At 41.6% G+C, this 12,500-nt stretch overlaps 1 protein-coding gene across 1 annotated transcript in view; it reads right to left on the reverse strand.

Annotated features, from left to right (window-relative positions):
- The window catches only part of INPP5F (inositol polyphosphate-5-phosphatase F), a 318,517-nt gene that overhangs the window by 112,701 nt on the left and 193,316 nt on the right, over positions 1-12,500 (reverse strand). The window contains exon 5 of the mRNA XM_053692658.1: positions 7,376-7,543. Within this exon, the coding sequence (XP_053548633.1) occupies positions 7,376-7,543 (168 nt within the window). The remainder of the gene's footprint in view (positions 1-7,375; positions 7,544-12,500) is intronic.

Raw genomic sequence — 12,500 nt, forward strand, 5'->3', positions numbered from 1 at the left:
CACCACAAAAAAGGGTTGGGCCTCATGGACTCTTGCTAATATGAAAGAAATGAATTTATCAGGTAAGTTCTTACATAAATTATGTTTTCTTTCATGTAATTAGCAAGAGTCCATGAGCTAGTGACGTATGGGATATAAATACCCAAGATGTGGAGCTTCCACGCAAGAGTCACTAGAGAGGGAGGGATAAAATAAAGACAGCCAATTCCGCTGAAAAAATAATCCACACCCCCAAAATAAAGTTTTAATCTTTATAATGAAAAAAACTGAAATTATAAGCAGAAGAATCAAACTGAAACAGCTGCCTGAAGTACTTTTCTACCAAAAACTGCTTCAGAAGACGAAAACACATCAAAATGGTAGAATTTGCAAATTCTACCAAGCTTCATTCCTAAACGCCCAGGAAGTAGAAACTGACCTAGTAGAATGAGCTGTAATCCTTTGAGACGGAGTTTTACCCGACTCGACATAAGCATGATGAATCAAAGATTTTAACCAAGATGCCAAAGAAATGGCAGAAGCCTTCTGACCTTTCCTAGAACCGGAAAAGATAACAAATAGACTAGAAGTCTTTCGGAAATCCTTAGTAGCTTCAACATAATATTTCAAAGCTCTAACTACATCCAAAGAATGCAACGGTCTTTCCTTAGAATTCTTAGGATTAGGACACAATGAAGGAACCACAATTTCTCTACTAATGTTGTTAGAGTTCACAACTTTAGGTAAAAATTTAAATGAAGTTCGGAACACCGCCTTATCCTGATGAAAAATCAGAAAAGGAGATTCACAAGAAAGAGCAGATAACTCTGAAATTCTTCTAGCAGAAGAGATGTCCAAAAGGAACAAGACTTTCCAAGAAAGTAATTTAATGTCCAGAGAATGCATAGGTTCAAACGGAGGAGCTTGTAAAGCCCTCAGAACCAAATTCAAACTCCAAGGAGGAGAGATAGACTTAATAACAGGTTTGATACGAACCAAAGCCTGAACAAAACAATGAATATCAGGAAGATTAGCAATCTTTCTGTGAAACAACACAGAAAGAGCAGAAATTTGTCATTTCAAAGAGCTTGCAGACAAACCTTTATCCAGACCATCCTGAAGAAATTGTAATATTCTAGGAATTCTAAAAGAATTCCAGGAAAAATGATGAGAAGAGCACCAAGAAATGTAAATCTTCCAGACTCGATAATATATCTTCCTAGATACAGCTTTGCGAGCCTGTAACATAGTATTAATTACAGAGTCAGAGAAACCTCTATGACTGAGAATCAAGCGTTCAATCTCCATACCTTCAAATTTAAGGATTTGAGATCCTGATGGAAAAAAGGACCTTGCGATAGAAGGTCTGGTCTTAACGGAAGAGTCCACGGTTGGCAAGAAGCCATCCGAACAAGATCCGCATACCAAAACCTGTGAGGCCATGCTGGAGCTACCAGCAGAACAAACGAACGCTCCTTTAGAATCTTGGAAATCACTCTTGGAAGAAGAACTAGAGGCGGAAAAATATAGGCAGGATGATACTTCCAAGGAAGTGATAACGCATCCACTGCCTCCGCCTGAGGATCCCTGCATCTGGACAGATACCTGGGAAGTTTCTTGTTTAGATGAGAAGCCATCAGATCTATGTCTGGAAGACCCCAGATTTGAACAATCTGAAGAAACACCTCTGGGTGAAGAGACCATTCGCCCGGATGTAACGTCTGGCGACTGAGATAATCCGCTTCCCAATTGTCTATACCTGGGATGTGAACCGCAGAAATTAGACAGGAGCTCGATTCCGCCCAAGCAAGTATCCGAGATACTTCTTTCATGGCCAGAGGACTGTGAGTCCCCCCTTGATGATTGACATATGCCACGGTTGTGACATTGTCCGTCTGAAAACAAATGAACGACTCTCTCTTTAGAAGAGGCCACGACTGAAGAGCCCTGAAAATCGCACAGAGTTCCAAAATGTTGATTGGTAATCTCGCCTCCTGAGATTCCCAAACCCCCTGTGCTGTCAGAGACCCCCATACAGCTCCCCAACCTGTCAGACTTGCATCTGTCAAGATCACAATCCAGGTCGGAAGAACAAAAGAAGCCCCCTGAACTAAACGATGGTGGTCTGTCCACCACGTCAGAGAGTGTCGTACGTTCGGTTTTAAAGATATTAATTGAGATATCTTTGTATAATCCCTGCACCACTGGTTCAGCATACAGAGCTGAAGAGGTAGCATGTGAAAACGAGCAAAGGGGATCGCGTCTGATGCAGCAGTCATAAGACCTAGAATTTCCATGCATAAGGCTACCGAAGGGAATGATTGAGACTGAAGGTTTCGACAAGCTGAAACCAATTTCAGACGTCTCTTGTCTGTTAATGACAGAGTCATGGACACTGAATCTATCTGGAAACCTAAAAAGGTTACCCTTGTCTGAGGAAACAAACTCTTTGGTAAATTGATCCTCCAACCATGTTCTTGAAGAAACGACACAAGTCGATTCGTAAGAGATTTTGCTAAATGTGAAGACTGAGCAAGTACCAAGATATCGTCCAAATAAGGAAATACCACAATACCCTGTTCTCTGATTACAGATAGTAGGGCACAGAGTACCTTTGTAAAAATCCTTGGAGCTGTTGCTAGGCCAAACGGCAGAGCCACAAACTGGTAATGCTTGTCTAGAAAAGAGAATCTCAGAAACTGATAGTGATCTGGATGAATCGGAATATGCAGATATGCATCCTGTAAATCTATTGTGGACATATAATGCCCTTGCTGAACAAAAGGCAGAATAGTCCTTATAGTTACCATTTTGAATGTTGGTATTCTTACATAATGATTCAATATTTTTAGATCCAGAACAGGTCTGAAGGAATTCTCCTTCTTTGGTACAATGAATAGATTTGAGTAAAACCACAGACCCTGTTCCAAAACTGGAACTAGCATAATTACTCCAGCCAACTCTAGATCTGAAACACATTTCAGAAACGCTTGAGCCTTCACTGGATTTAAAGGAACGCGAGAAAGAAAAAATCTTCTTGCAGGGGGCCTTATCTTGAAACCTATTCTGTACCCTTGTGAAACAATGTTCTGAATCCAAAGACTGTGAATCGAATTGATCCAAATTTCTTTGAAAAATCGTAATCTACCCTCTACCAGCTGGGCTGGAATGAGGGCCGCACCTTCATGTGGACTTGGGAGCTGGCTTTTGCTTTCTAAAAGGCTTGGATTTATTCCAGACTGGAGATGGTTTCCAAACTGATACTGTTCCTGTAGGGGAAGGATCAGGCTTTTGTTCCTTATTGTGACGAAAGGAACGAAAACGATTAGCAGCCCTATATTTACCTTTAGATTTTTTATCCTGTGGTAAAAAAGTTCCTTTCCCCCCAGTAACAGTTGAAATAATAGAATCCAACTGTGAACCAAACAATTTATTACCTTGGAAAGAAAGGGAAAGCAAAGTTGACTTAGAAGACATATCTGCATTCCAAGTTTTAAGCCATAAAGCTCTTCTAGCTAAAATAGCTAAAGACATATACCTGACATCAACCCTAATAATGTCAAAGATGGCATCACAAATAAAGTTGTTAGCATGTTGAAGAAGATTAACAATGCTATGAGAATTATGATCTGTTACTTGTTGTGCTAAAGCCTCCAACCAGAAAGTTGAAGCTGCAGCAACATTCGCCAAAGATATAGCAGGTCTAAGAAGATTACCTGAACATAAATAAGCTTTTCTTAGAAAGGATTCAATTTTCCTATCTAAAGGATCCTTAAAGGAAGTACTATCTGCCGTAGGAATAGTAGTACGTTTAGCAAGAGTAGAGATAGCCCCATCAACCTTAGGGATTTTGTCCCAAAACTCTAATCTGTCAGATGGCACAGGATATATTTTCTTAAACCATTTAGAAGGAGTAAATGAATTACCCAGATTATTCCATTCCCTGGAAATTACTTCAGAAATAGCATCAGGGACGGGGAAAAACCTCCGGAATAACTTCAGGAGATTTAAAAACCGTGTTTAAACGTTTAGATTTAGTAACAAGAGGACCAGAATCCTCTATTTCTAATGCAATTAAGACTTCTGTAAGTAAGGAACGAATAAATTCCATTTTAAATAAATATGAAGATTTATCAGTGTCAATCTCTGAAACAGAATAATCTGAACCAGAGAAATCATCATCAGAAACAGAATCAGAATGATGATGTTCATTTAAAAGATCATCTGGAAAATGAGAAGTTTTAAAAGACCTTTTACGTTTACTGGAAGGAGGAATAACAGACATAGCCTTCTTAATAGATTTAGACACAAAATCTCTTATATTAACAGGAACACCCTGAGTATTAGATGTTGATGGAACAGCAACAGGTAATGGAACATTACTAAAGGAAATGTTATCTGCATTAGCAAGTTTATCATGACATTCATCACAAACAACAGCCGGAGGAACAGTTACCACAAGCTTACAGCAAATACACTTAACTTTGGTAGATCCAGCATCAGGCAGCGATTTTCCAGAAGTAGCTTCTGATTCAGGGTCAATCTGAGACATCTTGCAATATGTAATAGAAAAAGCAACATATAAAGCAAAATTTATCAAATTCCTTAAATGACAGTTTCAGGAATGGGAAAAAATGCCAATGAACAAGCTTCTAGCAACCAGAAGCAATAAACAACTAGACTGAAATAATGTGGAGACAATGATGACGCCCAAAATTTTTTAGCGCTAAAAAAGACGCCCACATTATCTGCGCCTAAATGCTTTTTGGCGCCAAATGATGCCGCATCCGGTGACGCCGACATTTTTGGCGCAAAAACGACAAAAACATGACGCAACTTCCGGCGACACGTATGACGCCGGAAATGACAAAGAAAAAATTTGCGCCAAAAAAGTCTGCGCCAAAATGACGCAATAAAATGAAGCATTTTCAGCCCCCGCGAGCCTAACAGCCCACAGGAAAAAAAGTCAAATTTTTAAGGTAAGAAAAAATTGATAATTCATATGCATTATCCCAAATAATGAAACTGACTGTCTGAAATAAGGAATATTGAACATCCTGAATCAAGGCAAATAAATGTTTAAACACATATATTTAGAACTTTATATAAAAGTGCCCAACCATAGCTTAGAGTGTCACAAAAAATAAGACTTACTTACCCCAGGACACTCATCTACATATAGTAGAAAGCCAAACCAGTACTGAAACGAGAATCAGTAGAGGTAATGGTATATAAGAGTATATCGTCAATCTGAAAAGGGAGGTAAGAGATGAATCTCTACGACCGATAACAGAGAACCTATGAAATAGACCCCGTAGAAGGAGATCATTGAATTCAAATAGGCAATACTCTCTTCACATCCCTCTGACATTCACTGCACACTGAGAGGAAAACCGGGCTCCAGCCTGCTGCGAAGCGCATATCAACGTAGAATCTAGCACAAACTTACTTCACCACCTCCAAGGGAGGCAAAGTTTGTAAAACTGATTTGTGGGTGTGGTGAGGGGTGTATTTATAGGCATTTTGAGGTTTGGGAAACTTTGCCCCTCCTGGTAGGAATGTATATCCCATACGTCACTAGCTCATGGACTCTTGCTAATTACATGAAAGTAATATAAAATATATATATATATATATATATATATATATATATATATTTATTTATTTATTTATTAAGTCCAGCACTCGCTCACAGCTAAGAATAAAAGCAAAACTGGAAGAGTTACTGCATTTAGCCAAATGGGACAAGCTCAGGCACCACGTCAAGGTCTCTTCTTAGTGTCCGAGTCCCTAATACAGCCACACACACACAAATGCAGGCTAATAAACTGGGACAAGTCAGGGTTCACAGACTTATGTAATCACTCAGGGCGTAAGCAAAGTTAAGGAGCGGACAGCACATCCTGACCGGACCGGGTACACATCCCATGACACACAAACAGCCTGTGAACCCTGACTTGTTCCCAGTTTGTTTATTAGCCTGCATTTGTGTGTGTGGCTGCAGTGGTGTGGCTGTATTAGGGACTCAGGCACTAGGAAGAGACCTTGACGTGGTGCCTGAGCTTGTCTCATTTGGCAAAATGCGGTAACTAACTCTTCCAGTTTTGCTTTTATTCTTAGCTGTGAGCTTGTGAGCGAGTGCTGGACTTTTTTATGTGTGTAACAGTGTTTGGTTCTGTAATTCACCCTTTGGACCTGCACCCAGGCAGGCCCGGGGTTAACTGCCTGAGACTCTGCAAAAAGTGTAGCTTTATGTGAGTGCGATAGCAACCAAAGCTGAGCCTGTTTGTGTGTCATGGGATGTGTACCCAGTCCGGTCAGGATGTGCTGTCCACTCCTTAACATATATATATTCAATGCAGCACACAAGTGGCATCAAGCCCGCACACAGAAAAATATTAGAGGGAACATTGGTTCCGTTAACATATTATGTTCTTAAAACTACATATCCTCAACAAACAGGCCTAAGAAATATCCTCCAACAAGCTACTACCAATGAACAATACACAATTAGTAATGTTTCTTTTTACATATGAAACCCAGCAAATCTTCTAGTGGGGTAGGTCTTGTCTTTGTGGGGCTTAAACCTAGAGTGAGATATGCAGCAGTGATATTAAAAAGGGACATTAAACATTTTGAGATGGTAAAATGAATAAAATGATAAATCATATATACAAAACAAAACTCTGCAATACACTTTCATTATCTATTTTATCCCCTTATCCTGTTACTCCATTCTAAAATTGTGAGCTTTTCAGTTCTTGTTAGAAATGGAAGTGCAGAACCCTGTTATATTCCACACAGTAATTGGCTGCACACTCCAATGACCTATTTTTAACTGTCCCTAATTGGCCACAGCAGAGAAGGTAACCTAAGTTACAACATGGTAGCTCCCATTGTTTTAAAGACACAAAAACTTTACACTAATTTTGTCAGTATTTAAACAGCTAATGAAACTTTAAAAATACATCTACCTGTTATTCTCAAACTAATCTTTTTGCTTAATGCATCATTCTTTCTATCAGCACTTATTTAGTGTTTAATGTCCCTTTAAAATGTTGTAGCCCATTTGAGACTATTAGTATAGCAATATTATATATCTATATCCGATTGCTATGCCGTATTTGTGAAGAAAAAAAATATTATATACATACATATACTACAGGCGGTGCACTATGCATTTCCCAATCTATAAATAAACATTTTTCTTCTATCTGCCAGTCTGTACTTGTTTTTTAACCACTGATGAGACTTGTTCTTCAGATGTCACTCCTTTGTTATTTCTTACAGTTGCATTGGCGCATGCCCTACGCACATTGTAAACCAGAAGCAAGTCTTCCTGTATAGGTTCCCAGATTTGTAAGGCCCTGCTGACCTTATCCCTATCATGACTCACCCTTTGATACAATGGGAGATCACTTTTTTCTGCTGAACTCTGTCTCTGTACTGAGCTTGTCAGGTCATACGTCTGGCTGTAGTAAAAAGAGTCAGAATCCATAAACATCTTGAACAACTCCTCCAGCAACCTTCGCTCCAGCTTCTCTTTCTCTTTACTCTCTTTGACCTAAAGACAAGAATGGTGAATAGAAGATGGATATGCAGGGGTGGAAAAACATAATTTATGCTTACCTGATAAATTTATTTCTCTTGTAGTGTGTTCAGTCCACGGGTCATCCATTACTTATGGGATATATTCTCCTTCCCAACAGGAAGTTGCAAGAGGATCACCCAAGCAGAGCTGCTATATAGCTCCTCCCCTCACATGTCATATCCAGTCATTCGACCGAAACAAGACGAGAAAGGAGAAACTATAGGGTGCAGTGGTGACTGGAGTTATAATTTAAAATTTAGAACCTGCCTCAAAAAAGACAGGGCGGACCGTGGACTGAACACACTACAAGAGAAATAAATTTATCAGGTAAGCATAAATTATGTTTTCTCTTGTTAAGTGTGTTCAGTCCACGGGTCATCCATTACTTATGGGATACCAATACCAAAGCTAAAGTACACGGATGATGGGAGGGACAAGGCAGGAACATTAAACAGAAGGAACCACTGCCTGTAGAACCTTTCTCCCAAAAACAGCCTCCGAAGAAGCAAAAGTGTCAAATTTGTAAAATTTGGAAAAAGTATGAAGTGAAGACCAAGTTGCAGCCTTGCAAATCTGTTCAACAGAGGCCTCATTCTTAAAGGCCCAGGCGGAAGCCACAGCTCTAGTGGAATGAGCTGTAATTCTTTCAGGAGGCTGCTGTCCAGCAGTCTCATAGGCTAAACGTATTATGCTACGAAGCCAAAAAGAGAGAGAGGTAGCTGAAGCCTTTTGACCTCTCCTCTGTCCAGAGTAAACGACAAACAGAGAAGAAGTTTGCCGAAAATCTTTAGTTGCCTGTAAGTAGAACTTCAGGGCACGGACCACGTCTAGATTATGCAAAAGACGTTCCTTCTTTGAAGAAGGATTAGGACATAATGATGGAACAACAATCTCTTGATTGATATTCCTGTTAGAAACAACCTTAGGTAAAAACCCAGGTTTAGTACGCAGGAATACCTTGTCTGAATGAAAGATCAGATAAGGGGAATCGCAATGTAAGGCAGATAACTCAGAGACTCTTCGAGCCGAGGAAATAGCCATCAAAAACAGAACTTTCCAAGATAAAAGTTTAATATCAATGGAATGAAGGGGTTCAAACGGAACACCCTGAAGAACGTTAAGAACCAAGTTCAAGCTCGGAGGAGCAACAGTTTTAAACACAGGCTTAATTCTAGTCAAAGCCTGAAAAAAGGCCTGGACGTCTGGATTCTCTGCCAGACGCTTGTGTAAAAGAATAGACAGAGCAGAAATCTGTCCCTTTAGTGAACTAGCGGATAAGCCCTTTTCTAAACCCTCTTGTAGAAAGGACAATATCCTAGGAATCCTAACCCTACTCCATGAGTAACTCTTGGATTCACACCAATATAAATATTTACGCCATATTTTATGGTAAATTTTTCTGGTAACAGGTTTCCGAGCCTGTATTAATGTATCAATAACCGAATCCGAAAACCCACGCTTTGATAGAATCAAGCGTTCAATTTCCAAGCAGTCAGCCTCAGAGAAATTAGGTTTGGATGGTTGAAAGGACCCTGAATTAGAAGGTCCTGCCTCAGGGGTAGAGACCATGGTGGGCAGGACGACATGTCCACTAAGTCTGCATACCAGGTCCTGCGTGGCCACGCAGGCGCTATCAGAATCACAGATGCTCTCTCCTGTTTGATCCTGGTAATCAGTCGAGGTAGCAACGGAAAAGGTGGAAACACATAAGCTATGTTGAAAACCCAAGGGGCTGCTAGTGCATCTACCAGCACCGCACCCGGGTCCCTGGACCTGGATCCGTAACAAGGAAGCTTGGCGTTCTGGCGAGATGCCATGAGATCCAGATCCGGTTTGCCCCAACGAAGAATCAGTTGAGCAAATACCTCCGGGTGAAGTTCCCACTCCCCCGGATGAAAAGTCTGGCGACTTAGAAAATCCGCCTCCCAGTTCTCCACGCCTGGGATGTAGATCGCCGACAGGTGGCAAGAGTGAGACTCTGCCCAGCGAATTATCTTCGAGACTTCCAACATCGCTAGGGAACTCCTGGTTCCCCCTTGATGATTGATGTAAGCCACAGTCGTGATGTTGTCCGACTGAAATCTGATGAACCTCAGTGTTGCTAACTGAGGCCAAGCTAGAAGAGCAATGAATATTGCTCTTAATTCTAGAATGTTTATCGGGAGGAGTTTCTCCTCCTGAGTCCACGATCCCTGAGCCTTCAGGGAGTTCCAGACTGCTCCCCAGCCTAGTAGGCTGGCATCTGTTGTTACAATCGTCCAATCTGGTCTGCGAAAAGTCATTCCTTTGGACAGATGAACCCGTGATAACCACCAGAGAAGAGAATCTCTGGTCTTCTGGTCCAGATTTAGCAAAGGGGACAGATCTGAGTAATCCCTGTTCCATTGACTTAGCATGCATAGTTGCAGCGGTCTGAGATGTAGGCGCGCAAATGGCACTATGTCCATTGCCGCGACCATTAAGCTGATTACTTCCATGCACAAAGCTACTGATGGGATTGGAATGGAGTGAAGGACACGGCAAGCATTGAGAATCTTTGATAACCTGGACTCCGTCAGGTAAACCTTCATCTCTACAGAATCTATAAGAGTCCCTAGAAAAGCGACCCTTGTGAGTGGTAACAGAGAACTCTTTTCCACGTTCACTTTCCACCCATGCGACCTCAGAAATGCTAGAACTATCTCTGTATGAGACTTTGCATTTTGAAAACTTGACGCTTGTATCAGAATGTCGTCTAGGTACGGAGCCACCGCTATGCCTCGTGGTCTTAGTACCGCCAGAAGTGAGCCCAGAACCTTTGTAAAAATTCTCGGGGCCGTAGCCAACCCGAAGGGAAGAGCTACAAACTGGTAATGCCTGTCTAGAAAGGCAAACCTTAGGTACCGATAATGATCTCTGTGAATCGGTATGTGAAGGTAGGCATCCTTTAAGTCCACTGTGGTCATATATTGACCCTCTTGGATCATGGGTAGGATGGTCCGAATGGTTTCCATCTTGAACGATGGAACCCTTAGGAATTTGTTTAAGATCTTTAAGTCTAAGATTGGTCTGAAGGTTCCCTCTCTTTTGGGAACCACAAACAGATTTGAATAAAACCCTTGCCCCTGTTCCGTTAGCGGAACTGGGTGGATCACTCCCATCACTAAGAGGTCTTGTACACATTGTAGAAATGCCTCTTTCTTTACTAGGTTTGTTGATAACCTTGACAGATGGAACCTCCCTTGTGGAGGAGAAGTTTTGAAATCCAGAAGGTATCCCTGAGATATAATCTCCAACGTCCAGGGATCCTGTACATCTCTTGCCCAAGCCTGGGCGAAGAGAGAAAGTCTGCCCCCCACTAGATCCGTCTCCGGAGAGGGGACCCTGACTTCATGCTGTCTTAGGGGCGGAAGTAGGCTTTCTGGCCTGCTTGCCCTTGTTCCATGACTGGTTGCCTTTCCAACTCTGTCTGTAACGAGCAGTAGTTCCTTCCTGTTTTGGAGCAGAGGAAGTTGATGCTGCTCCTGCCTTGAAATTACGAAAGGCACGAAAATTAGACTGTTTGGCCTTTGATTTGGCCCTGTCCTGAGGAAGGGTGTGGCCCTTACCTCCAGTAATGTCAGCAATAATTTCCTTCAAGCCGGGCCCGAATAAGGTCTGCCCTTTGAAAGGAATGTTCAGTAGTTTAGACTTAGAAGTTACATCTGCTGACCAGGATTTAAGCCATAGCGCTCTGCGCGCCTGTATGGCGAATCCGGAATTCTTAGCCGTAAGTTTGGTTAAATGCACTACGGCATCCGAAACAAACGCATTAGCCAGCTTAAGGGTTCTAAGCTTGCTCAAAGACTCATCCAATGGTGCTGTGCGAATCGCCTCTTCCAGAGACTCAAACCAGAATGCCGCTGCAGCAGTGACAGGTGCAATGCATGCAAGAGGCTGTAATATAAAACCTTGTTGAACAAACATTTTCTTAAGGTAACCCTCTAATTTTTTATCCATTGGATCTGAGAAAGCACAGCTATCCTCCACCGGGATAGTGGTACGCTTGGCTAAAGTAGAAACTGCTCCCTCCACCTTAGGGACCGTCTGCCATAAGTCTCGTGTGGTGGCGTCTATAAGGAACATTTTTCTAAATATCGGAGGAGGGGAAAAAGGCACACCGGGTCTATCCCACTCCTTGCTAATAATCTCTGTAAGCCTCTTTGGTATAGGAAAAACGTCAGTACACACCGGTACCGCATAGTATTTATCCAGCCTACATAATTTCTCTGGGATTGCCACCGTGTCACAATCATTCAGAGCCGCTAACACCTCCCCTAGTAAAACACGGAGGTTCTCAAGCTTAAATTTTAAATTTTAAATTTCTGAATCCGGTCTCCCCGAATCAGAACCGTTACCCACAGAATGAAGCTCTCCGTCCTCATGTTCTGCAAATTGTGACGCAGTATCAGACATGGCTCTCGTGTCATCGGCGCGCTCTGTCCTTAACCCAGAGCTGTCGCGCTTGCCTCTTAACTCGGGCATATTGTATAATACTTCTTTCATAACAGTAGCCATATCATGTAAAGTGATTTGTAAGGGCCTTGATGTACTTGGCGCCTCAATCTCACGCACCTCCCGAGCGGGAGACAAAGGTACTGACACGTGAGGAGAGTTAGACGGCATAACTTCCCCCTCGTTGTCTGGTGATAATTTCTTTATCGGTACAGATTGACTTTTATTCAAAGTAATATCAATACAATTGGTACACATATTTCTATTGGGCTCCACATCGGCTTTTAAACATAATGAACAAGCAGATTCCTCTGTATCAGACATGTTTAAACAGACTAGCAATGAAGCTAGCAAGCTTGGAAATTACTTTCAATAAGTTTACAAGCAATATAAAAAACGCTGCAGCGCTTTTTTTAAAAAAACACAGTTGAATAACAAAGAACTAATTCAGTTATAG

Source organism: Bombina bombina, chromosome 9 (assembly GCF_027579735.1).
Source record: "Bombina bombina isolate aBomBom1 chromosome 9, aBomBom1.pri, whole genome shotgun sequence".
Lineage (NCBI taxonomy): Eukaryota > Metazoa > Chordata > Amphibia > Anura > Bombinatoridae > Bombina > Bombina bombina.